The 24,343-nt window shown below is 44.1% G+C and overlaps 1 protein-coding gene across 2 annotated transcripts; it reads right to left on the reverse strand.

Moving 5' to 3' along the window:
- Nucleotides 1-277: 277 nt before the first annotated feature.
- On the reverse strand, nt 278-24,025 carry pum1 (pumilio RNA-binding family member 1). 2 transcript variants are annotated; one of them, XM_076754368.1, is made up of 23 exons: nt 23,927-24,025; nt 19,197-19,369; nt 17,567-17,689; nt 17,027-17,095; nt 15,684-15,789; nt 14,643-14,836; nt 14,181-14,353; nt 13,801-14,065; nt 13,610-13,703; nt 12,757-12,855; nt 12,487-12,629; nt 11,901-12,039; nt 11,609-11,743; nt 10,864-11,163; nt 10,525-10,767; nt 8,503-8,773; nt 5,389-5,518; nt 5,042-5,176; nt 4,184-4,321; nt 3,411-3,536; nt 3,059-3,180; nt 2,730-2,922; nt 278-2,058 (listed from the first exon to the last, which is right to left on the reverse strand). In XM_076754368.1, the coding sequence occupies exons 2-23, from the start codon at nt 19,356-19,358 to the stop codon at nt 1,927-1,929; spliced, it is 3,492 nt and encodes a 1,163-aa protein (XP_076610483.1). In that variant the 5' UTR covers nt 19,359-19,369; nt 23,927-24,025; the 3' UTR covers nt 278-1,926. The 2 variants fall into 2 exon arrangements, with proteins under 2 accessions (XP_076610483.1, XP_076610482.1); XM_076754367.1 differs by having other exon boundaries at nt 15,684-15,786; nt 23,927-24,016.
- Between the last annotated feature and the right edge of the window lie 318 nt (nt 24,026-24,343).

Here is a 24,343-nt window from a genome sequence, read left to right on the forward strand (position 1 = left end):
CTGGTTGCCATTCGTCAGGGCCACGCCATGCTAAGATGCCAGCCTCGTTAATCAGTCACATTTATGAAGAAACTGGAGCATCAGGAGCAAGCTCCCCAGCCCCTGCTCTGACTCATGAGTGTCGACGCATTCATTCATACGGCTGAAACAGAAACCACGGCGCACACGCCCTGATCCGTTTCTGTGCAACTGCCACTTAAAATCAAACAGTTTGTCTGCTGCGTCCTCTTCACCGCGTGTGACTCATGCGACGTACAATGAAGCACATTTGAGACGGTTAAATTTTCAAAGTTTTTTTTGTTCAGTTTGGTTTCAAAATAAAGATCACACAATTGTTTAGAGACAATCTACAACAGGAGTTACAAAAAATAGTTGCCCAGGCAATAAGCATACACAGGTTCTGTTAACTATACACATATGGTTACAGGTGTGCTCGTAGTAAATATACACAAGGCTGCTCCAAATGTACACCGCGCTGTGGCGGGCTGCCTCTCTCACCCAAAAGGACATAGACAGTATGATACAGCACTTACAGCACTAGAGAAATGCCAAAAAACACAAGAATCTCCTCTGTACAATCCATGGGTTCACCCCTCTGAAAACAGTCATGGGTAATCGAGGGGTTTTGAGGGGAGAAGGGGTTAAATGAGTAAAAGTTATTTCTCCCACCCAGACAGCATACCCATACACATGACACATTTCATGGGGTAAAGCATTCCTATAAAAAGATCTTAAAAAAAGGTCAAAAAAAACCAAAACCTTCAACATAAACCAGAAGACACCACTAAGTCTAACATAACGTGTCCAATTGGGAGTCAGTGGGAGATCGACGTCTTAAGTTAAGCAGTGACAAGATAAAGATAAAACCAAGCGTGGCGAATCTTTGTACAAGTACTACGCTGTATAGAAAGGGCTTTTCAAAACAAAAATTTGATATTACAATTTACAATATACAACAACTCATATGTCACAACCAAGGAGGTGAGAATATACACTGAAATGCACAGGTTTTTTTTTTTTCTAAGATTTTTTTTTTCCAGAGTGAGCTTTTTTTCTTTTTTCATCTCATACCAAAAAGGGTGGTAAAGCACTTTTACATTACAAGGGTTTACAAATGTACAATTATACAGTCAGAAGTATGTGGTCACTACTAGGATACATTATAGATACAGATTCAACATCAAAACCCAGAAAAACTACAAAGTTTTATATATATATTTATATATATATGCAAAGGTCTACACCAAGTATACACGTTATATTTATAGAAGCAAGACCAGAAAACGAATCTCCCATGCTAAATGATCTGTCTGCTGGTTAGCTGATGGCGTGTGTGTGTCTGTGTGTCTGTGTGTGCGTGTGCGTGTGTGTTTTCCTCTATGATTCTGTGACGTCAAACAAATTAAATACTCGTCCCATTTCATAGTGGTAAATAGCCAGGATGGGAGGAGGGGAGGGGGACACTAGGATTGTGTGTGCAGCAGTAGCAAAAAGTGAAATGATTTTTGAGTTCATCAGAGAAGAGGAAACTAAAGGAAAAACAAACAAACAAACAAACAAACAAAGGAGGGAGTGGAGCGATGAGTGGAACAGGCCTCACCTCTCTCCACTCCCTGCCCTCCCTCCCCCAGTTCAGAAGGCCTGGGCTCAGATGGGGGAGGGGCAACAAAATCTGACAAAAACTAAGGCTGCCTGTAGCAACAGGCTCCTCCCGAAGGGTTGTCATGGAAACAGGGGTACGAGGGGTAATCGACGTCCTCGGTCAGAAGGGTTTGGGAGGGGGAAGTGGGAACGATGCCTTCTGAATGGTCAGACAGGGGCAGGAGGATGACAGGATGACAGCTTTAGGAGGGTGAGGTGCAGGGTGGGGTGGGGGTAGATAAGGTGGTAGACATGATTTCAGACTGAAGGGGAGGGGAGGTCGGTCTACATGATGCCATTAGGAGGGCCACAGAGCGGACCCAGGTCAACGCCGTTCTTCATGTAGTACTTCTCCAGCTTGGCCAGGATGTGTTTTCCGTACGTGTACTTCCTCAGGGTGGAAATGTGGGGCCGGATCTGCGCACAAACACACATGTGGAACAGGTTCAGGATGGATGCGGACAGCAAGCACATCCAGCACGCCCCTTTAGGCGTTTAGCACAGCCACAGAAACAACAAAAATCTCAAACACCAACACCCATTAATTTGGAAATCAGGGATCACTTGACAGAAAGATGCTTTTTTCGATTTTATCATGGTCAAAATAATCAGTTTTAAGACATTACTTTGAGTTTTGCTATGCTTCAATGGGTTTTAGTGGTCCCTCTTTTACACTTACACACACACACACACACACAATAATTTGGAATAATCTAGAATAATACATTTAACAGAGAAAGTCTTTTGAATTGATGTGATATCCTTCGCTGAACGCTGCATTCGCCTTGCTTGCACTCTAACCTACAAACACATGTTCAATCATTGAATGAAAGGGTTGAACACACCGCTATGCTCAGAAAATAAACGACTACTTTCTCATATATTTCAAATGAGATATTGATTGAAACACTGAACGCTGCATGCCCGAAAGCTCCTCTCCTCCTCAATACAGCATCATCCAGTGTGTCACATCTGTCTAGTGCAAGGTTTCCATTTGCAGGAGTTTATAAATAATTCTCGTAAAAACAGCCTCCATTATCCCGGCATTTTGATGGGACGCCTATGACGATGCTCTTCTTTCCACTTACCTTGTGCATTACGATCTTGCGCTGGGTGGGCTCGGCCACGTCGATCATCTTCTGCACCACGTAGTTGGCGTACTGGTCCTTCATCATGGTGTATAAGGCACTGTGGGGGCCCTCAGTCAGGCTGCACACCTCGTCTATCAGCACTGCCCGTTCCGCCCGTGATGCATGGGTCACACACTTCTCCACCACGTTACTAGAGAAAAAAGGGAAGACATGTTTAGAAAGAAGAGCAAAGTCTGGCTGAAATTGTAACTGAAGAAAAACCTTTTTTTCCGATGGAGGAGGGAAGATGAGAGCGAAACCTCGTGAGGGTTAGTCCTGGAATTTACCTTGCAAACTTGTGCTGGCTGAGTCCCAGTACATTGCCTCTGATCTCAGCCACTATCTTGCTCTTATCCTCAGCTCGGCCGTGCTCCAAAACGTGCTGGATGACATAGTTGCCATACTGGTCCTAAATAAAACAAACCACACAGACACATTAGCTAAAACGTGAGGACACCAGCTGGTGCTTTTGATGTCAGAAACGAACAGCCAACTTCAAAAATCTGGACTGAGAGAAGCTTTATTTAAGCCAACATGAGGTGTCATTACCCTGAATAACATAACTGGTGGAAGACGAAAGACGGCAGAGAGTGTGCGTGTGCGTGTGTGTGTGTGTGTGTGTGTGTGTGTGTGTGTTACCTGCACAAGCTGTTCTGTGTGTTGATGGAGTTCCTCTAGTATAGGCAGCGTCTGTTCAGGAAGGCAGTGTTCAAGAATGCGCTGGATGACTCGGCAGCCATAAGGGTGAGTGGAGAGGGCAAAGACCTGAGAGACGCACATAATTGCACATCTTTACTTATTCAACATGTACACCAAGTGGTGCTGGAGCTCAGTGAGTTCAACACAACACTAACTTACCTTCGCTCAAACACTTAAAGGTGCAGAAAGTCCCTTGGATTATAGCACCAAGTGATCACAGGCATACTTTCCCACACCCAGCCCACCCCTGGAGGTAAGCAAATTCCTGCCGTGCTTATGGCTACGCACACAAATATGAGCCACTGAGTGGAAAACATGTAGTTGCACATCATGCAAACGTGTGAGGAGCCAAACATTCACACGTCAGTGAGATTCACCGTTAAAATGACTCCTCTGAACTGAAACCATTAATTTGGATTTAACAAAGGGCGCATGCATGAGCACTAAAAATCTTTCTTTTAACACTTTATGCTAATGTAACATTTAGCTGGTGGATAGAAGATGGCTGTTGCCACTGGGCTGAGGTTTCTGTTGCCATGGCAACATACCCTGTCCCTGGGAAGGACCGAGTACTTGTGTCTATGTACTTCGGCGGTGACAATATGCTTGGTGCCTCAAGGCAGCGACGGTGTGCCAGTGCATGCCGGTAAACGTATGTGTGTGTGGATGTCGGCCAAGCACCGACAGGCTTCAGTGATTGAATGTGGACCCACCTGTCCCTTAAAGGCGTCTATGATGAAGTGCAGCGCATGAGGCTGGACGCACTCGATACACTTCTGCACCACGTGGTTACCGTTCTGGTCCTTCACACACTTCAACACATGGCCGTCCAGCTCCCGCACCATCTCACTCTGCAGGGAGGAGGATTACAGAGGCGGAGGAAGAGGGAGAATGAGGAGAGGGACATGTAATTGTTTGTGAGAAGTCAAATATTGCCTGAAAGCACTTTCAAAAGTCTCCATTTTTCACAGTGGCTCACAGCCCAACAAATAACACTGGGCTTTGAACAGTTGCCCTGGAGAAATCTATTGAGGCCCATTAAGGAGAGATGGATACCCTTCTCTCACACACGCATACATGCACGCACACACACACCTTGGCCCCAAAGCACAGAATTTAAGCAAAATTCTTTCCTGTTGATATGCACCTACATTTATCTTACCACCTGCAGTTCAACATTTGCATATAAACCGTGGCATCATTAGCCTCATTCATCGCTGATGATAGAGTGCCTGCAAGGAACCTGCTGCTAGACGAGGCAGCTCCAACATAAAACCCGTAATGTAGATGAAAAATGCCACTTCAGAGTGAGGTGCGCACCTCTTTATCGATGCAGCATTCCGCTATATAAACAGAAATTAGTGATCCATGAGCAATACACCCTCATTCAGGACTGAATTACGAGCACATGGACAAAACTTCGAAGGATATTTGGCCGTTTTTTTTTAAACAACTCAAAATCACAGCAGGGCAATGGCTGGGTAAGTACAATTAAGGTCATTATGGTGCAAAGGTGCAGTCTGTTTCTGTTGTTTTCACTTTAATAGAGCAATGAGAACCAGTGTACTTACAATGACCTGCTGATCAGAGGGGATGAACTCCAGAGCTTTCTGAATGACCCTGCAGCCGTACATCTGCAGGGCCAGTGACAGCACATGACCTCGGATCCTCTCTGCCAGAGCCAGCTTCTGGTCCAGGCTGCCAAACTGAGACACAAAATGAGCCTGTAAATCCTCTAATCCATTCGATAATAAATGAGACAATACGGCACACATTACACATTCACCCGGGCCACAGAGCACGTGGAAACCAGGTGCAGCTCTCGAGAAGCACTGAAATCTTAACACAAAATTAATGTTGGTGACTCAAATCAAGTTTGGCACTCTTTGATAACAGTGATCCGACTTTCCATACACACCTCAAAGAACTTCTGGATGACGTAATTTCCAAAGACGTCCACCATGAGCTGATAGGCCGCCTGCAGTATCTCACTGAAGACAAGCTGGCGCTCTGCTGAACTGGCTCGCTCCAATTTCAACTGGATAAACCTTCAAGAGACAGAGAGGATAAGCATTATATTAGCCACAGATACCTTCGTACTTTGTTTTGTTATTCTTCATTTTCATTAGCTTTTGCAATATATAAAAGCCTCATGAGAAAGTATGCTGCCTGCTCTCCTAAAACCCATTTAGTATATAAAGGGGATTCACAAAGTTAGGATGAACTTGAAGACAAACACATCAGACAGTGAGAGAGCAATAAAATGAAACAGATGTACAGAGACAGAGCGCTGCTCCCATATCTTTAACCTGAGGGAACAGTCAGACAAAAGGAGATGAAATTCAAAGTGGAGAAAAGACAACGAGAGTGAACCAAGTAGCCTGTGAGGTGAAGTGATGGATGCCAGGCAAAAGGCGGAGATAAAAAAGGAGTGATGCTGAAGAGACTGAGGGAAGAATATGTCTGGAATTCGAAGACGTCATGGCGTATTAATAGATCATTTCAGTGGAAAAGTCTGCATCTGGTTTAACCCAGACAGACCCAGAAACCAGGACCCCAGAGTGGCCACCAGGGCCCCTTGGCCCCCGAATTAGCACATCTCTGGACTGTATGACAGGAAGAGGCAGAGATGGTAACATATCAATGTTTTTTCTGCTATCAATACAAATACTTATGTCTGTGTGCAGCGTCATTAATATTTCTGTCAAATCCAAGGCTTAATTCAGAGGTACAGAGTAACTGGAGTCTATACTTGTATCTTATCGAAGAGCATGAATCTGAAATAGGAAAGTATGGCCTTGTACAACTTTGAGACGTTAGCAAATCCAGCCTGCTCACTTTCTTTGATCTTTGTGATTTGATCCAGGACTCAACTGTGCACTTGACCAGGGCTGTTTTCCAGCACTGCCTTAAAGCACCTGTGCGCTGAGATTCTGGGCTGCCTGAGATCAAAGTCGACAAATTGCGAAGGAAATGCGGTGAAAGCTGTCAAGCCGAAAACAGCGACCCCACACCGCACTGTGAGACACATCCATTGATATTCAACACAAAGATCTGGTGACCACGGACGGTATCAAAATTTCGAAATGTCAGAAATTTAAAAGGGCACTCTGCCTGTTTTGCAGGAGTTCTGTCAAGTGTGAGAAAATAACTCACGCATCATTTCAGCTTGAGCCTGGAGAGAAACAAGTTCGAACAGAAATCCTGCAATGAAAACAGGGCACTTCAAGTTTGATAGATATGGGCATGTATCGGGGATGACACACTTAGGTTGCATTATAGGAAATGTAGATTCCAGTGTTAACCCATAACACTGTGGGAACAGTTAGGAGAGCCCTGAGGAGTGCAGGCTGAGGCTCGGCTCATTGGGTACGCACGAGTAAATCTATGACGTAGGCAGAAGCAAGGCCATGTAGGGCTTTAAAAGTAATGAGTCAAGGTTTAAAATCAATTCTTTAACTAACAGGTAGCCAGAGTGGCATTGCAAGGATGGGGGGTGATATGGTCTTGTCTCTTAGAATCTGTTAAAAGTCTGGTGACCCAGTTTTGAGTGAGTTGAAGACAGGAGATGGCCTTGTGGTTGAGCCCTGAATACAGAGAATTACAATAATCCAGACGTGACGAGATGAAAGCGTGACATGATGACTTTTTCAAGGTCCGCTTTAGATAAAATGAAACTTTTGCAATGTTCCGAAGCTGCAGAGAGCATGATTGTAGTACCTTGGTGAGTTGCATGTCAAAACAGGTACAACGCTTGACGTAAAGAAAAAAAAAAAAGACTAAAATATGGAAATGTTTATTTCTCCAAATAGGAATGAAAATAAGATCCCGTTCTTACTTGTGTTTTGGGAGGAGTAGCCTGGCCCATAGTGTAGGTTAATTAGTAAATGTAATGTGATTCATTCTCAGAGTTAAGACAAGGCCAACTAAACAGCATTTACTTGGCATCCACAGCAGTCAGTGTATCACAGGTCATGTCTATCAAGTGTATTTACATACAGCAGCAACAGACACATACTGCGGCGGCCCGCAGCACAGGGGCCTTTCCTGGAACAGCAAAACCAGCTGAGCTTGTGTTGCAGTATGAAGTGTGGAGATAACTGAGATAACGTGAAAAACATTTCACACATCCAACCTACTACTCTGGTTATCCAACTGGCTTGAAACGAGGCTTAACGTTCACAGTTTCTCTGGGCTGTCCCTCAATATTAAATACTACTTAAGAATCACCAGCAAAATAAAGGTTCTAAGTTTCCAAGCTGGTATCGACTGTCCTTGAGCGTTTGTTTTGAAGTGAATCCTGCTTTGCATTGGTCCCAAAGTCTTAAGCTATATGTGTGTGCTAATCAATGCACTTTTGCATTGGTCCCAAAGGCTGAAGTGCATTGATTAGCACACACATATAGCTTAAGACTCTTACAGTTGTTCTTGTGGGGACATTTCCATCAAGTCAATTCATGGGGTCGTCACTTCCTTGGATGGTCAGAAAAGGTGGTAATTTTTGTGTTGGTTCTTGCAGCCAGAGTTGGTGTTATAGAGAGGAAAACAGAAGTTTTTGGATAGAACTCCAGTTCTATGAATACCTATGTAACCCTCTACCTGCAATGTTATGGGAGCCACAGTGAACCATGTTATTTTAATGCTAAAACAGCTGTCATGGTAATGATGGTATTGCCATGTCATGGCAGAACGTAACACCGGTGACGAAACCTGTATACCACCCACCCTTAGGAGAATTCTCCCATTACACAGAGAAAGATCTGACAGAGGTAGGAGTGAAACCAGGCAAGAGCAGTGTCCTTAATGCAAACACAGTTTTCAAGGCAATTTAAAAGGATATCAAGGTCGACTGTATCAAGAGCAAAATTAAAATTGAACAAGGTCCAGAATCAGCGGCGAGCAGTAAATCATTGGTAACCTTATAAGAGCTGTGTCTGTGCTGTGCACAGAATCCTAAAGTTCTATTGGTGTCTTACTGATGTGTTTTTTGTCCTGTGTACTTTAGGTTAAAGTGATGTTTGCGTGTGTGTACCTGCTGCCGTGCTGGTCCTGACTGAACTCCATGATGTGGCCGGCGATGTCTCTCAGCTGCAGGTTGGGGTAACGGTTGTTCCTGAAGTCCTCCAGCAAGCGGCTCCGGCCTGACGGCATCACATCGGACATGCCGTAGCGTAGCCGTGACGATGGAAACAGCTGGCTGCTGGGTGAAAAGAGGGAGGAGCCTGAGCTGGCGGCGCTGCGATACTTGGCCTCTGCTCCTGGGGCTGCAGAGATGAAACGCCCACTGCCATTGGTCAGGCCTCCTGCGGGGTTAGAGAGAACAGGGAGGTGATTGTTGGAACTGGCATTGGTCAAATTCTGAGCAACAGTCCGTTAACGCTCAGACTCAAGAAAAGTTTCAGAACTAGAAGAATCTCATAGAAACACAAGGACTGAGCCAAAAACAATGCAAATATCCAGAGTGGTGGCGAAATGTACATCCGACACTGCCAAAAACAAGTCAGACATTTTAAAAGAGCTTTTTATTAGTTTGCCTCGGTGCATGCCGATTCTTAAAAGCAGGGAGAAAATAAATCTCTCTGTCACTTCACTAAAGGTTAAATGCTGCTGCAACGATTACTTGCATGGGTTAACATGGATTATTTCTGTTACTGATGACACTGCAGTACTCATCTTTGGAGACAGTATCATGAAAATGACATCAGAGCTATGCAGCGCAGAAACACGGCACTGGATGGCAGCATTGCCTCAAATACAAAGATGGCCAACACTGAGGAAAGAAATTTCTCGTGTGCACCAACAGTAAACTACAATCCAATAAAGTGACAACACAAACTATTGCCTCAAAAACACAGAAAATTGAACAACTCTCTAATAGTGTTAACACAGACTCATGTATTCAACTGCATTAGATTTACTTGTTTGAGTGTATATGAGTATCCTCAAGCAACATCTGCACCAGCTGTAGCTAAATACTTGCCTTAAATTTTGATGGAGGAAAATGATATAAAACCTGCGAGTATATCCAATAATCCAGTTAGTGTCTGAGCCCTGATATCCTCACGACACTGTGTACAGTTCCCTCCCTTCAAAAGCTTCTGTTTACTGCAGTTCTAATCTGCGTAGTACGACACCTCTAAAGACCTGAAAACTGGCAACGCTAGGTAATTTATCAAAGTCATTACGAAGTCTCGACTTGGCTCTGTCACTTTGTTTGATTGTTGTTTCATCACACTTGAATGTTTGTGGTGCAGTTGACTCTGCCAACTGTCAATCACGGGAAACACACAGGAAGCAACAAAAGTCTCAGCCAGCAATAAATCCCTCAAAACATGCTGCATTACAAATCTGCTGTCGCGTTTTTATTCTTTTAGTTTGGAAAATCTTGTTAACTGGAACAGCAGCTGATCTGAGCAAGGTAAGACTTTTAAAAACACTACTTTACAAACTGTAACTTAACATCTAATGACACACATCTTACATTCATTAAAGCATGTGTACTTATATTTATATTAATTAATTAAATAAATGTAGATATGTGTGTGTTTTCTGGTACATATGAGTGATTGTTTGGATGAACAACCAGATTATGTTGAAAATCAAGCTTTTTTTCTAGCAGTATATTTGAATTCAAACATATTTCTAACCTTGGTAACACAGCTGTTAAAATCAAGCAACTCCAAACTTTCAAGATTTTGTGCGGACCCTGAAAGCTACACCACCTGAGTCTACAAAAACTCAGTCAAATTCAAAAATCCAGATTGGGTCATGTGTTTAGCTTCAAGAAATGAGGAACAACACTACACTTAAACTGATGCTGCAGTGAAGCTGGTGGAGCCTTTGCAGCTGTGTCCTACAAATGCTCAAACAGAGTGAGACCAACCAACTGACACATGCAGCAAATTATGTCGACAGTCATAGCTGGTGTATTACTGGCATGTACACATAGTGCTGGCTTTGTGTTTGCCAAAAGTCGCTATTCAAATGGCATTAGTGTGGAAAAACAACACAATCAATGACACAGGTCATCGCAGACACTTTCATACACACTTACCAAGATTGAGGTTGGACGAGGAGCTGTGATTGGACAGGGAAGGTGGGGGTGTGAGGGAATGGGAGGGGCCCTGGTTGGGGAGGGGCATGCCCACGGGGCCTGGGGAAGGACTGAAGCCCAAGGTGCCGTTATAGAAGCCTCCATGGCCAATCGGGGTCAGACTGGAGGGTGTGCGTTTGTACAGCTCGTTGTTGCCTGTCAGGGAGTCCCGTCTGGAACCGCTGCCACCACTTGAGTTGGCCACTAGAGGGAGACAGAGATGTAATTTAGATCATGGTATCTGGAGGAACAGTGAAACATTAATTACTTGAGACTTTGGTGGGAATGGTCAGTTCCTACCTGCAGTGCCGAAGCCTCCCAGCGTGGCCCCCAGCGTGGCACCGAGGGATGAGGAGGTGGGCTGGCTGAAGCCCAAAGAGGCAGAACCTGGTCCAGGTTGGCCAGAACCTTGTGAGAAAAGAGAGGAGCTCTGGGAGGAGGAGCTGAGGGAGGAGGATCCGTAGAAGGAGCTTCCTCCCAGAGCGCCACCAGGGCCGCCCTGCTGCTGAGGCTGCTGGGACGTCATGGCACGAAACGGACCGTTGGCTCCACCACCCAGCCCACCATTGGCACCACCGGCGGAGGCTGCTGCTGCTGCAACTGTAGGGAGAACAGAAACAGTGATTTCAGAGCTTCACTCTGAGTAAACAGTCACACAAACAGTAAATGGTCATACTGCAGGAATTTCATTTGACGAAGACATCACAAAGGCATTTTTCAAACTTCTCAAAATCACTAACAAGTCTTTGCATTATCTTTGATATTAACGTAAACTCAAATGGTCCCTGATGTCCCTGAATTGACATGAACTACACTGACTTCTGGGAAGTCCTTCTAGAAGTCCAGGGCTACACTTGAAGGTACAATCTCTTAATCTCTTAATTGCATGTTCTAGATGGTCGGGACATTCAAAAGATATTTTTAAAGACCACAACGTGCAATCCGTTGTTTTGTGTGCATGACAACCTTCTCTGTCCTGTCGGCTGCCGTGAACAACAGACACGGGCCGGATATTTGGCTGAGTCTAGGTGTGCTGCCATCTTACCTGCTTGTGCTGCGGAAGGAGATATGATGACAGAGGCAGGGGCCATGAGGCGGACAGGGCCACTCCTAGCGCCAGTGTTGACCACCAGGGCCCCTGTCTGATCATAGTAGGCTGCAGGGGCCAGGACTGGATAGCCTGAGAGAGAGACAGCAAGAAAAGAAGTCAGGATTTAAATATCGTGCCTCTTGTTTGGATACGTATGACCAAGACATCTGGAAACAGTGCTGTAACAGCAAATGTAACTGAGGTTTACCAAAACAGTGAAACCAGCTATGCAGACTGTCGTACTCACCAGGGACCCCTGCTGCTAACCCCTGTCCAAAGGCAAGGGCTGAGTTGACTGCTGCTGCTGCAACCAGCTGGTCATTCTGCTGACCCTGTTGACCTTGGCTGGGGGTCAAAGGTCGCTGGTTGCCCCCAGCACGCATCACCTTTACAAAGTAAGAAAAAGAAGAGGCATTTGTCATTATCAATATGCAAATCAATTCAAGAACAGCGCAACAACAAACGTAGTGTACTGGAGATAGAGACATGTCTGTCATGCTCATATTCTCTTGTAGCTGATGTCCAAAACAATGAGCCCACACAGAGAGACAAGTGGTGATTTATAATGAATAGCCAGGATTAGAGCATATTCTACTAGTATTGGCATATATGAGAGAATCTGGGCTAAATAACGAAGAGCAGTTAGATGAAGCGTTCCTGCTGATTGGTTAATAATTCACACAGGCAACGAAGGGTTTTCCACTTTTAGTTCCAAGTAGAGCAGCAGTGAGACTGAAAGCACATTTCATCTGGCACATGAGGAGAGCTCCGAGAGAAACATCTGGAGCCAGCGGCACTCAGAATGCCAGTCTTGTGGCGAGCAGCAGACTGACCTGCTGTTGGTTCTGCTGGCCCTGGTTTGCCGCCTGCTGATTGGCTGAGTTGTTGGCTGCAGCCGCCTGCTGCTGGAAAAGGTTGGCAGGGTAGACCCCCCAGGGGGTCACACCATAGTACTGGGGAGGCATCACTGCTGGACCTAGACACAAACAAATAAACAATACAGGTGAGATGGGACAACTGTGTCAGTGTTTATGCATCTCCTTACTGTGGAAAATTCATCAACATGAATTTGCTCAGGGTCCAAATAAAAACACACGTCTCACCGAGTGTGGCTGCCGCTGCTAGTCCAGCTGCGTAGGGGTCTGTACCTGGTGGAGCAGCACTGATGATGTAAGGATTGGGCACAAATGCTGGAGCCAGACCTGAGGAACACATAGTTGAAAAAGTTGAACGGAGACAAAGGTTTTCATACAAACTCGGTGAATGAAGGCTAACACGATAATCACTTCAGGGGCATAATAACGATGCAGATACCAATCAGCAAATGAAGCGCTCCAGATTTGAGGTTAGTGCATGACCACAAATGAGAAGCTCTTCAGGCTTGCTAAGCATTACTTGCCTTTGAGTAAACCTGAGAAATATTAATCCAGATTTAATCAGTAACCACAGCGCTGCAACAACATGTTTTTTGTAACCTCTATGCTCTTTTGCCCCAGAATGAAAAACTAGACACTGCAGCTCCCATTGAGCCGCTGGTACTGATCGACAAGCACAACAAAAACAATATTTTTACTCTAGAACTTATGGGACACTGCAAGTCTTATGTTTGCCGTGATGTTTCATTTGTGAAATTAAATCACGAGGTAACACTTTCCATTCTGTTGTAGAGCTGTATTTAGTGATGTACGGTGGTATTTAGTGATCTCATCACTACTAAACTGGTGTGTAAACTGCTAAACATAAAGTAAATCAACAGGCATGATGGGAAAGGCTATAAAAATAAGAGCAATGGCGTTTAAAAAAAACACCTTTCATCTGGGTCAGTTAAGAGCACGCTGACAGTGAGACAATGTGTCAAATGAAATGTAAAATACATGTCAAATAACAAATGAGATGTTGGCAGTCAGTCCTCCTGCTCACACGTCCACACATGCATACACACACTCAGCCTCTTACCAATGTGAGGCTGCTGTGCTGCTGCCAAGGCATACTGCTGTTGCTGGGCTGCTGTTAACTGCTGCACTGCTAGGGCGTTGTTTCTCTGAAACAGCTGCAAACAACAGAACAACAGGTGAATGACACCTGAGCGGAGTCTCAGAGCGCTAATGACAAATGTTCATACATGACTTGCAGCATGTCGCTCTAACCTGTTGCTGGTTGGTGTAATCAAATAAGCCCACAGTGGGCGCAGAGTCCATCTGCATCTGGGAGTTGTAGTCAAACTGAAGCGGCTCCATCACAGACTCCATGGGGTCCATGGTGACACCACCTTGTTCCACGCCGGAGAAGTCCTCAGGAGGTTTGGGGCCTCCACCGCCTCCCAGGGGTGTCAGGCCCTCAGCCCCTACACCCCCAGGACCACCCAGCAGGTCACCCTCAGGGCCAGGGGCAGGCATGTTGCCTTGGGGACGACTATGGGGGTGAGAAAGGAGGAGATCAGTTTATATTTAATGGCTGTTAGCAAACCAAGAAATACTTCAGCCTGAGTTTGTAGCTGTTTTTTGTTACATTGAAACCTGAGTCCTACCCAAACTCTTTGACGTCCACGTCGAGGCCGTTCTGGACAGGCAGCCCGTTGGGATTGATGACGTCGCCGATAACATCAGCTTCACCTTCTGTCAACTCTTTCAGTTTCTCTCCTTCAAATGTTGCCTTTGGCTTCTCCCTCTTCTCCTCCTCTACCTCTCCATCCCTCTGGCCCTGGGTGATGGAGAAAGACAAGACATATAGTGGATAGAGTAAAAAAGAAAACCTGAAATATAGCAGTGATGATAACCCGACAGTGACTGATGGCAGCCTGAGTGAGAAGGTCAGAGTGACAAGGACAAGGCAAAAGACATGTCCCCATTTGACAATCACTGGCTGACAGAGGACAAACAAAAATAAAACCATGCAGAAGAGAAAGAAAGAGATCAAAGGGTAATTATGTAACACATGAGTGATGAGACCAACACTGATGGACAGAAAGAGGACAGACTTCAGGACTTACATAGGGTCCTTTTCGGAGGCAGGAATCCAGTTTGTCAGCTGGCGAGGAGGAGAGGACGTACTCCACCATGCTAACTCCTAGCCCTCCACTCTCAGAGCGCGGTGACATCACTGAGCCCACCCCAACTTCACCGCCGCCATGGAAACCCTGCCCTGGCCGACGGGACACCATGATTGGCTGAGACACTGAGTGATCTGAGATGAGAAAAACAGGGACAGTTAAATAACATTCGTGCACAGGGGAGAACACTACATTTGCTCCATGAACTGTTCAGGCATGAAAGTGATACCTTCCAACACATAAGCACCATTAACAGAACCTGATTTTTGAACTAAATAACTTCATATTCAGCTGGAACACTGTTGCACATTTTATTATCCCAACAAGTCAAGACTGTAGTTACCAGGAAGGTCTGAAAAAGCAGGAGCCCAACTACTTTGCATTAGTGCATTTCCTTCTTTCTGTCCTCTTAGCTCTCTTGAACCACGTCAGAAACTGCTCATTTTATGGGATACTGTATGTGACAGTGAGTCACCTGCAAAGCGGCCAAACGCAGATTAAATGTCAACAGTTTCATGAAAACGTGACTGTCTTGTACTGTCCTGAAAGCAAAGTCCAAGAGATATGCCATCTGATGCACAATTTAAAGCTAAATCTACCAGAAGCATTTCACTCTGCAAATGTATGCACGGCTCTCTCCGCAGCTACGAACTGATAAGTGACGTGCCAGACTGATTCTGAAATGCAGGGAAAGTTCTTTTGTCATCATACTTGCAGAAATAACTGAACTGTGCTGATATGATACAGCAGTAATCAAACAATCTCATCATCTGGGAGAACATGAGGGTGATTTCACTTTGCCATCTGCATTTGATTCTGACAGGAATCTAAATATATATTTCTGAACACCAGACAGCGATTGTTCCTGTGGTTTGTGGATGTGCTTGTGAAAAAAATAAAATGCCATGTTTCACAAAAGCTCCTGCATTCTCAACAGGCTACCGTCTGCCACCTTATCACCAACATAAGCCAGGCCTGTACCTGAGGCACCCCATGCACTGTCCCTCCACTGGTCCAGAAAGATCCCTTTTGGTCCATCCTTCCCAGAGTCATCTGACTCCCAGAACTTCTTACCAGTTAGCAGCTGCTGCAAAGACAGAGGACAACAGGGAGGAGACACAGAGGGAAAAGAAGAAAAAAAAGACAAGGTTAAAAATGGTCACAAACATATTTCAAGCACATTGAAGAACAGGAAAAAGAAATATAAGTGCTTAGTTTGTACAACTGGCCGTCTGAGGAGAAAGGTCCTCAAATCTTACTAACCTTCAGAATGTCTTTTGCTTTTACTTTGGCGTGTGTGTGCGTGCGTGCGTGCGTGTGTGTGTCCTAAGCTGTCAGCGCTGCACTGCAGTTTCCAGGAATATACACATCTGTTGGAAGTACTTTGACCCCCGACTGCACCCCAAACAAACAAGTGCAGGCCATTCGAACTGGATGAGTGGAGCAAAAACAAAATGACCACACAACTGAAGCCAGTCTCCAAGAGCAACCATAAAGCAATTATGACTTGTTATTTTCATCAGTTAATGGTTTAACTAGTTCTACTTAACGAGTTTGGGCTTGCTCTGAGAGACTGCAGCATCTTATCGGGAGCTCATCTGTTTTCTCTCCACATCTCCATTCATATCTCTCCTCACTTTCTCGCACAGTCAGCACCTTTCTTGCTATAAAAAGCCCTTGTTTCTGTAAAATACTGTGATCACCATCTTCCAGCAGCAGGAAGCAAAAACTCTTGGTTCATGTGAACTTAAAATCCATGTTTGCACATCTCATTATAACAGCCAGACAATATTCACCCGATATGAAACATAAATATACATCAGGGCTATGTTCAATGAGCCAAAACTAATTGTAGGCACTTGTCCAACATTAACAGAATTATTGACTATAAGCTGTTTAATAAATGCCAACAGCCGGTCCAACCAGCTTAAATTTATAAGTGTCTCTGCTCAGCCTGTTCTCATCTTTCAGAGCTTTTCATTTGTGAAAAACAACACCAACACAAGTCCACACTACTTTTGGCTCAAAGGCCTTCCACGTAGCAGCTGATCCATTTCTTTTTCCTGTTATTCAGGTTTGACTCTCTGTGAGCAATCCATCATGCGTCTATTCAGCCAGGTGGCCAAGTCACAAAATACAGTGCTGCCATTTTCAAGTCAACTGCTGACGTCGCATCTGACCTCGAGTTGAATCCAAAGTTTGGACTTAACTCGTCCTGAATGCCCAGAGCTCCATTATCAACGGAGGTATTTAAACTACACGGTCACATAAGCAACCTTCTTCTAGACCATATGTGACCGCGACCGTCCACCCCGATGTCTCACCTCTCCCATGGCGCGCCCCTCCAGGGCCAGAGCCTGAAAGTCATGGTTCAGCTCATCCATGGACCGCACCTGCAGACAGAGAGCCCAGTGAGACTCTGGAAAAATGGCAAGTTGTGTCTCTCATAGTCCATAAATTATAAACTCAACTTTAATTACCTGTGTTAATAAGTAATTACCTTCATAAATGTTTGCCTCGAACACTTTTTTAAAGAGTAAAAAGACTGTTCAAATTGGCCTCAATTAAAACTTGTACTTTGTGCCTGTTTTCTTTACATTAAATGACCACTGATGCTCGTGTGTTCAACATTCTCCCTCAACCCAGACACTTTGAGCATTTTACTAACAGAATTACTTACATTAATATGCCTATGGGATGATTTTATGTTTACACAGGAATTCACTTTAAGAATGAAGATTTCCGTGTAGAAATGTTTCTGCGAACTTTGTACAAGCAAACAATAGTACGTGACATAATACAATAACAGCACCAGTGCTGCAATAGCATGTTATCACTTGTGCAACACACACACGCACACACACCTGGCTGTCATGGATGTTGTCTCCAGTGGGCCAGCGATGTTTGCCGGGCTGTTCACCATGCTGCCGCTGGAAGAAATAGTCTACCATGGCATCATCCTGGGAACGTCCAGCACCCGCCACACCCTTAGAGACACACACACACAGACAGACGTGCATATTATCCTGGAATTACTGGCAACAGTAGCGAGCACAGTGTGTCTGAGTAACAACAGGAGACATGCAGGTATAGCCAGAATTTTCAGTTCTTTTAACAGTGTTTTGCATGGAGGATTTAAAAAAGAAAACGACAAACTTGAGCTGCATGCCTGCATTCAAATACATGTGGAAGATGAGCAACAACATCAATATAATGTCACTGTAGCTGCCAAGTACATGTATCATGTATTGCAGGAAGATCAGGGGCAGATCACAATGCAAATACCAACAACACAACAAAATAAAAAGATTTCATGTTTTCAGCAGGACTGCTTTACAGTTTGTGGGCTGCTATGACAAAAGCTCATTCTTTAGTCTCCTAGCAGAGAACCTGAGGTGGATACTTGATAAATCTGCTGGGACATTAAATCACAGGTCACAAAGAAAATTCCTCTATGCATCTTTTCTGTCCTTATGACAACATATTAAGTATAATTTGTCATATGCATTTTCAAAATTCATCATCATCTCTTCATGAAGTCAAACACATCCAAACAGGAGAGAGCATTTCTTTTCACTGGCAAAGCTCAGGCTGGCTTCCTCTCCTACTCATTTTGAGGGTAAACACAAATTTCCCCACAAGAAACTGTCATGAAAGAATCAGTCAACATTTCCTGGAAACAGCTGGGCTTGGTCACTTGCAGCACACGCAAAGCGTGCAGCAGGAGAACTCACCAAGGCACCAAGACTGTATTTTCCAGGATTAGTCATTTAAAGTGCTAACCGCGTTATCAAAAAGTAACATTTCAAGGAACACTGCCTGCCTGAGAAGCAGCACCTATGAAAGGCTGTATAACATCAACATTACCACTGGTCAGGGGAATAAAGCTCTAACCTAAGGACAGTTGCAAGTAACTATTTTCATTCATTCATTGATCTATTGGTTCTTTTTTTTATTAGTAAGCAATGGTAATTGACAATTAGTGACCATACACTAAGGGGAGACTTCAAACAGTTCAGCCATGTTTGCCCAAATTCAGCTGAACAATGTGAACAGATTCCTTCTGATGTACGACTCTTTGTTCAGTGATGGACTAATTTACTTGTAAACCATAACGCTGCCAAGCAGAGCATTTAAATGATATGAGAGGCTCGGCCAGCTCTACCTATTGATGATGCTAGTTATATAAAATAACTACCATGGATTCGCAGACAAAACCAACAACCTACCCATGTTGGGGCTCATTTTCTATGTTTTGATACACAAAAAAAGACAAGTACACTTGTTAATAATTCAATAGAAAGGCTAATAAATCCATATGCAACATTTCAGAAACTGTAACAACAACAATAATGCAGCCATTATTGGGTTGTTTTTATGGTACTGATACACTTTCTTTCACTAGGCTGACACAGAGAGGAGCACAGACTGACAGCCACATGTTGGCAGTGAGAGATACGACATATGTAAAAGTGTCAAGGTGGTGGGATTTACCTGCTGGCTGGGGGGTGTGGCCTGAGGGGTCTGCCCAGTTGGAGGGGCATGTCCTCCGCTGCTCAGCACCACGGGCATGCTGGGAGATGTACTTCTATGGTGGGGGCTGAATGAATCCTGCCAGAGCACTGCTTTCCTCTTCAACACACACACACTGCTCATTCCACCACAGCCTGCCCAGAGAGAGAAACACATCTGTCACATGCAAACGATGGCATACTCCATCATCACACTGAACATGTAAAATAAGCTCTGATGAATTTAACATAGAATTTACTCGTTCGGGACGGTGACTGCATGCTCACTTTCCACTGTATTTAGTTCACCTGCCTAAAACTAATGTAGTCTAACTCTACTCCGCTGCAATAAATCTGTCATTATGTTTGCAAAGAACATCTGCTCCATGTATAGAACTGAGAACAGACAAAATATACCCGGAACACCTTCCATCATAATGCACCACAATTCAACCACACTCAAAGCTGCTGTATTGACTGCATGAGTTATGCAAAAGAGTACCTAATAAACTGGCAACTGCATCTTGTTTTGAACATGTAGATGAGCATGCAAGTCTTGTGCCGGCGTGCTGGTTTATACTGTATTAGCTAATGTTCACTGCAATGAAATCATGACAAAAACAAACCAACCTACTACCCGAAGCCATAAAAGATCGACAGCAGACAAAACATGGCGTAAAACTAACAGCTTGTCGAATCAGTTTCCTTTTATGGTTTATGTTCAGAGTTCACACTCAGTATTGCCGTTCTATAAATCCCTCATACATCAGTGCGTGAATGAAAGTATAAGCACTATGTAATCTCATGTAAACAGAGCCAATAACTCCCACATTTTACAACTTCAGGTGACACCAGAAGAGCAAGAAATGTCTCAACAAATATTGTATTGTGAACTGGTTTTAATGTCAAACTCGACTCCCAGTTCCCAGTTTATTTGGTGCGCATTAAAAACTACCTTTCTGAAGATGAATAATACCACAGACTACAACCACAAAACTTGAATTAATGCCTCGCTAAAACAGCTTCATTCAAACATTCAGAAAGGTGGGATTTGTTGCTGAGATGTTTAAGAGTGCATTGTGAAATCATTTCACTCTGTCTCACAGCACTAATGAAGAAGAAATTAACATAAACATAAAACTAATTACATCTAAAGGACCCAAAGAACATAAGATTGTAAGATGCAACCATGAAAGGGTGAGGAGCACTAATATTAATCACACGGTAGGTCTGACCCTGCGTCTAGACCGCAAGTGTGTCAAACGTGTTTTTTTTAATCGCACATCTCACACAACAGATACGCTCTCATTTCAATCTATGCAGCTGTCTGCACCGGCTCAGAGTAGGTTTGTGTCTCAGCTGCGTCTCATAGGCGCAACCGCGACCTGTAGCTTTAATTTACGCTTCAAATCTATTTTCTCAACAGTGCGTGGCTAAATGCAAGGTTGATGCCCAACAAAAAACCTCTGAATAAACATATTTATCTGCATTTTACAACTTTTGCAGTGCTATTCTACTGTTTACAGCTGGAAGTGTCCATGATACACAAAACTGGCATATTAAACAACGTATTTAACAGCAGGCTTACTAAAATGGAGACTACAGCAAAAACAAGGATATGGTAATATTACAGGTTTCTGTAGCTATGACAGACAAATGACTTTTGTAAACAGTAGCCTGTGGCTATGTAAAGTTGGTTAAAATATGAAAATGGTCAGGTTCAGTGTAAAATTATGAATGATTTAACTGTCATTCATTTGCATTGGTGTTGATGGAAAAATAGATGGGGTAATATTCTTGGAGCAAAGTGGCAACCTGCCATTACAGCTACTTAATTGCTGGTAATTGGAACAAGACAGCTGGGATCAACAGTTACAGATATAAACTAGAGAAAGACTTTACCAGCCAGCCCAGGAGGCTGGCTGGTAAAGTGCCCGCCTGCACTCAGCAACACATACTGTAAACTACACTGTAGTGCAGCATGTGGCTGGAACCAAACATTACAGGTCTTACACAAGTGAAGTGGACCATAAAGAAAACAGTTGCCCACACAGGAATCTCATAAAATAACCTCCATGTTAAGAGCCCTGAAATACTACTGAGACACTTATCCCAGTGATCTGCAACGCAGTCACAATTGTGTCATCCTCTGGTTCAAGGTGTTCCACCTACAGAAATGTGGCTGTTATGAAAACCCACGCAAGATCCACCTTTTTTCAGTTTTCGATCTGATACCTGAATTTGAATATCTGCCACTATCAAACGGAGCTCTTTTCTCTTGAATATTATTGTTATTATTATGTGTAAGGTTACATGAGGCTTTAACAAACCACACAGGACCTCTTCTTGAAACAGCTAAATATACTGAAATGCATCAAATTGAAATGTATTCCAAAGCACTTTGAACCGCCGCTTAAGTAGGCTTCACATACAAACAGGTGTAGGAGTGCAAACTGCTATGGCAACTCCTTTTCATATCAAAAGCAAAGCAATGTATTATGAACTACTCGTCAGTAGAGTTCGATACACAAGTTCAAAAGTAATAAGTGAATTTCAGAGAGTACAAATTGATAACTCCTTCATCAGGTTTCCAATGCGAATATTTGGAATAAAAGTGCAAGAACTGCAGAGAAATAAATATCTGCATTATGAAAAAAAATCTATCAAATTTAATTGTCAGCACTGTGGAGACTGTGGAATCTGGATCGGCATGTGGGTCGGTGACATTGACCCAATATCTGATAAGTCAATTACATCAGTATAGGTACCAAGAACCAATACTGGATTGGACCAGTCCCAACTCTGTCACACATTGCCGCTCCAAGTCATAGTAGAAATTCACACTGTTATAGCTAATGTGTCACACCACCACAAGGGCACATGCTCGGTTGTGAGTTTATTAGGTACAGCCAGCTAAAACAAATGCAGCCCTGCAATAAATCCTTCATGAAGTTTATAATGTGCCGTTTTCTGTGGCCGTTTAAGAGGAGTGTTGATTGGACTAGAGGGTCTTTTTGGAGGCTGCAGTTCGTGGTACCGTTGAATTACATTGCGCTATAGTGAGAAGTGCCTCCAATATTTTGTCCAACCCATTTATATCCATGAGGGTGGAGTAAATGTTAGAAACACCTCTGCGTGCAACACAATACCGTTCAGCAGCACCACAAACTACATCCTCCAAAATGCCAATAAAGTTGAACAAACACCTCTCTAGAACTGAACTCATACATTGGCATGTGTTTCATAAATGGGATCACTTTAAATTAGTTTTCCCAAGGGAGGTACTGACTTTATTTCAAAGAAATGACAACAAACTGGTGGGTCTTTATTTTGAAAAGGTCAGATTAGCCCTGTCATTTACCTGGGTCTCAGGGTGGTGGGCAGAGAGTCATTATGTGAGTAATGATAAATCAAAGAAATATGTGCATGGACTAATCTGTTTGCTGGTCGTGGTTAACAATGAGTATAACAATCTCAGTGGTTTTTTAGCAGTAAGAGGGATATAATTTGTATTTTACAACCTGTCCTTATCCAACAAGCTCTAATCTCTGTTAAAATTACTGGTTTCACATTAGTGTCCCTACAGGCCATGAGGAAATTACACGCAGTTCTTTTTACACTGAGCCATATACAGTAATTAACGTTGCCTGAGTGTGTCTGACACCACGAATCTTCAAACACATGCAGCTTTCTCTCAAGTCTGCTGAAACCACCGTGCAACACACCACCTCCATCAAGACAAAAACCACGAGCTGACCGGCTGAACAGTCCCAAAAGATGAAAACAAACCAGCCTGCCAAGTGATCATTCACATATGGACTCATGTGTTTGTTTTCCTGCTCCACTCTTCATTCAGCTACAAGGAAATGTTAGCTCTTTCTTCCTTTGCTACAGCTCAGAATTAGGTAGAGAAATACCCGGAAATCCACAACACTGTAGCCATTCCCCAAAGCCAGGCGCACACGACATGTTATGCTAACGTTACAAGTTTAACCTGTGGCACACGGAAACAGGAACTGGGCTCCACAACATAACTGGGTTAATCATTATTCAATACCGGGGATCAATCCACCGCATACCGGGCACAGACAGGGGTGTGACAGCACGAGCAGGCAACCTGCAGCTAGCATGAGATAACGTTAGGTGTCTCAACACAGACCAAACATTTCTCTCCCAACAGACATGACACATCAAAACGAGTGGGAATGTGTAGAAGCTTCGTGAAAGGGGTCGTCACCGTTACCGGGGGGTTCCTTTTCATGCATTCGTCTCCACTCACGCCAGTCTCGGATCTGTTATGGAGGGTTCACTGCCCATGTCTACCAACAATAACACGGCCTCCCGACACAAGCTCAGCCCGGGCGAACCGGTGGCCAAACACGGGCTCCACACAATGTTTATAACAGAGGCAGCCCCTCTAACATTATCATTTCGGTATCAATAAACACCTGGGGGTCTCTACCTGTCTGCCGATCTTGCAACCCCACAGGTCCCCGTGACGCGGATGCTAACAAAGGCCCGAGAGCTGTCTGGAGCGGAAGACCGACACAACGGGAGGAAGGAGGCAAGCAGCAGAAAGGGAGGCAGCCGCTTCAGCCTCACGAAATTCTCCTCTTTAGCCCCTCTCGTATCCGCCATAACAACAATACCCATACCGATGCGTGAATAAATAATGCTCTCTGCTACCGCGACCGGAGAGGAGGCGATACTCACCGGCGGAGAGGGTGGATGGTCGCGGATTTCGGCCCCAGTTTCTCTCTGACACCCCAGGCTTTCACTCCGACAACATGGCGGCTCGACGGAGGAGCAGGCAAGAGCGCTGCATGACGGGAAGGGATGAGAGAGAGCGTGCGGTTCATTGCGCCAACCGGGAGGGGAGGGAGGGCCATACCGGACCGGTCTCTTTGTTATGTGTGTAGTCTATTTGTATTGTGGGGTGTATTTATAATGGATTTTTGTTACGACTCCATTCACATTATTTGTTAACGGAGTATAAAAATAACTTCTTAAAATAGACATTCACTGTACAGCCGTTTGGGTAACTGGAACAGAGGACGTCACTAAAATTAACTACAAAAAAAAATCCTACAACATTTATTAAGCTGCAATACAAATATCGCAACAACAATT

Source organism: Chaetodon auriga, chromosome 17 (assembly GCF_051107435.1).
Source record: "Chaetodon auriga isolate fChaAug3 chromosome 17, fChaAug3.hap1, whole genome shotgun sequence".
Taxonomy (NCBI): Eukaryota; Metazoa; Chordata; class Actinopteri; order Chaetodontiformes; family Chaetodontidae; genus Chaetodon; species Chaetodon auriga.

Bases quoted from the DNA above. Each gene is read 5' to 3' on its own strand.
- pum1 (XM_076754368.1), bottom strand. From the start codon at position 19,358: ATGAGCAGTGTGTGTGTGTTGAAGAGGAAAGCAGTGCTCTGGCAGGAT. The intron at 14,066-14,180 runs GTAGGACTCAGG...TCACCCCCATAG, and splicing joins GTGGACGTCAAAGAGTTTGG to TCGTCCCCAAGGCAACATGC. The intron at 2,923-3,058 runs GTAAATTCCAGG...TTTTTTCTCTAG, and splicing joins AGCCAGCACAAGTTTGCAAG to TAACGTGGTGGAGAAGTGTG.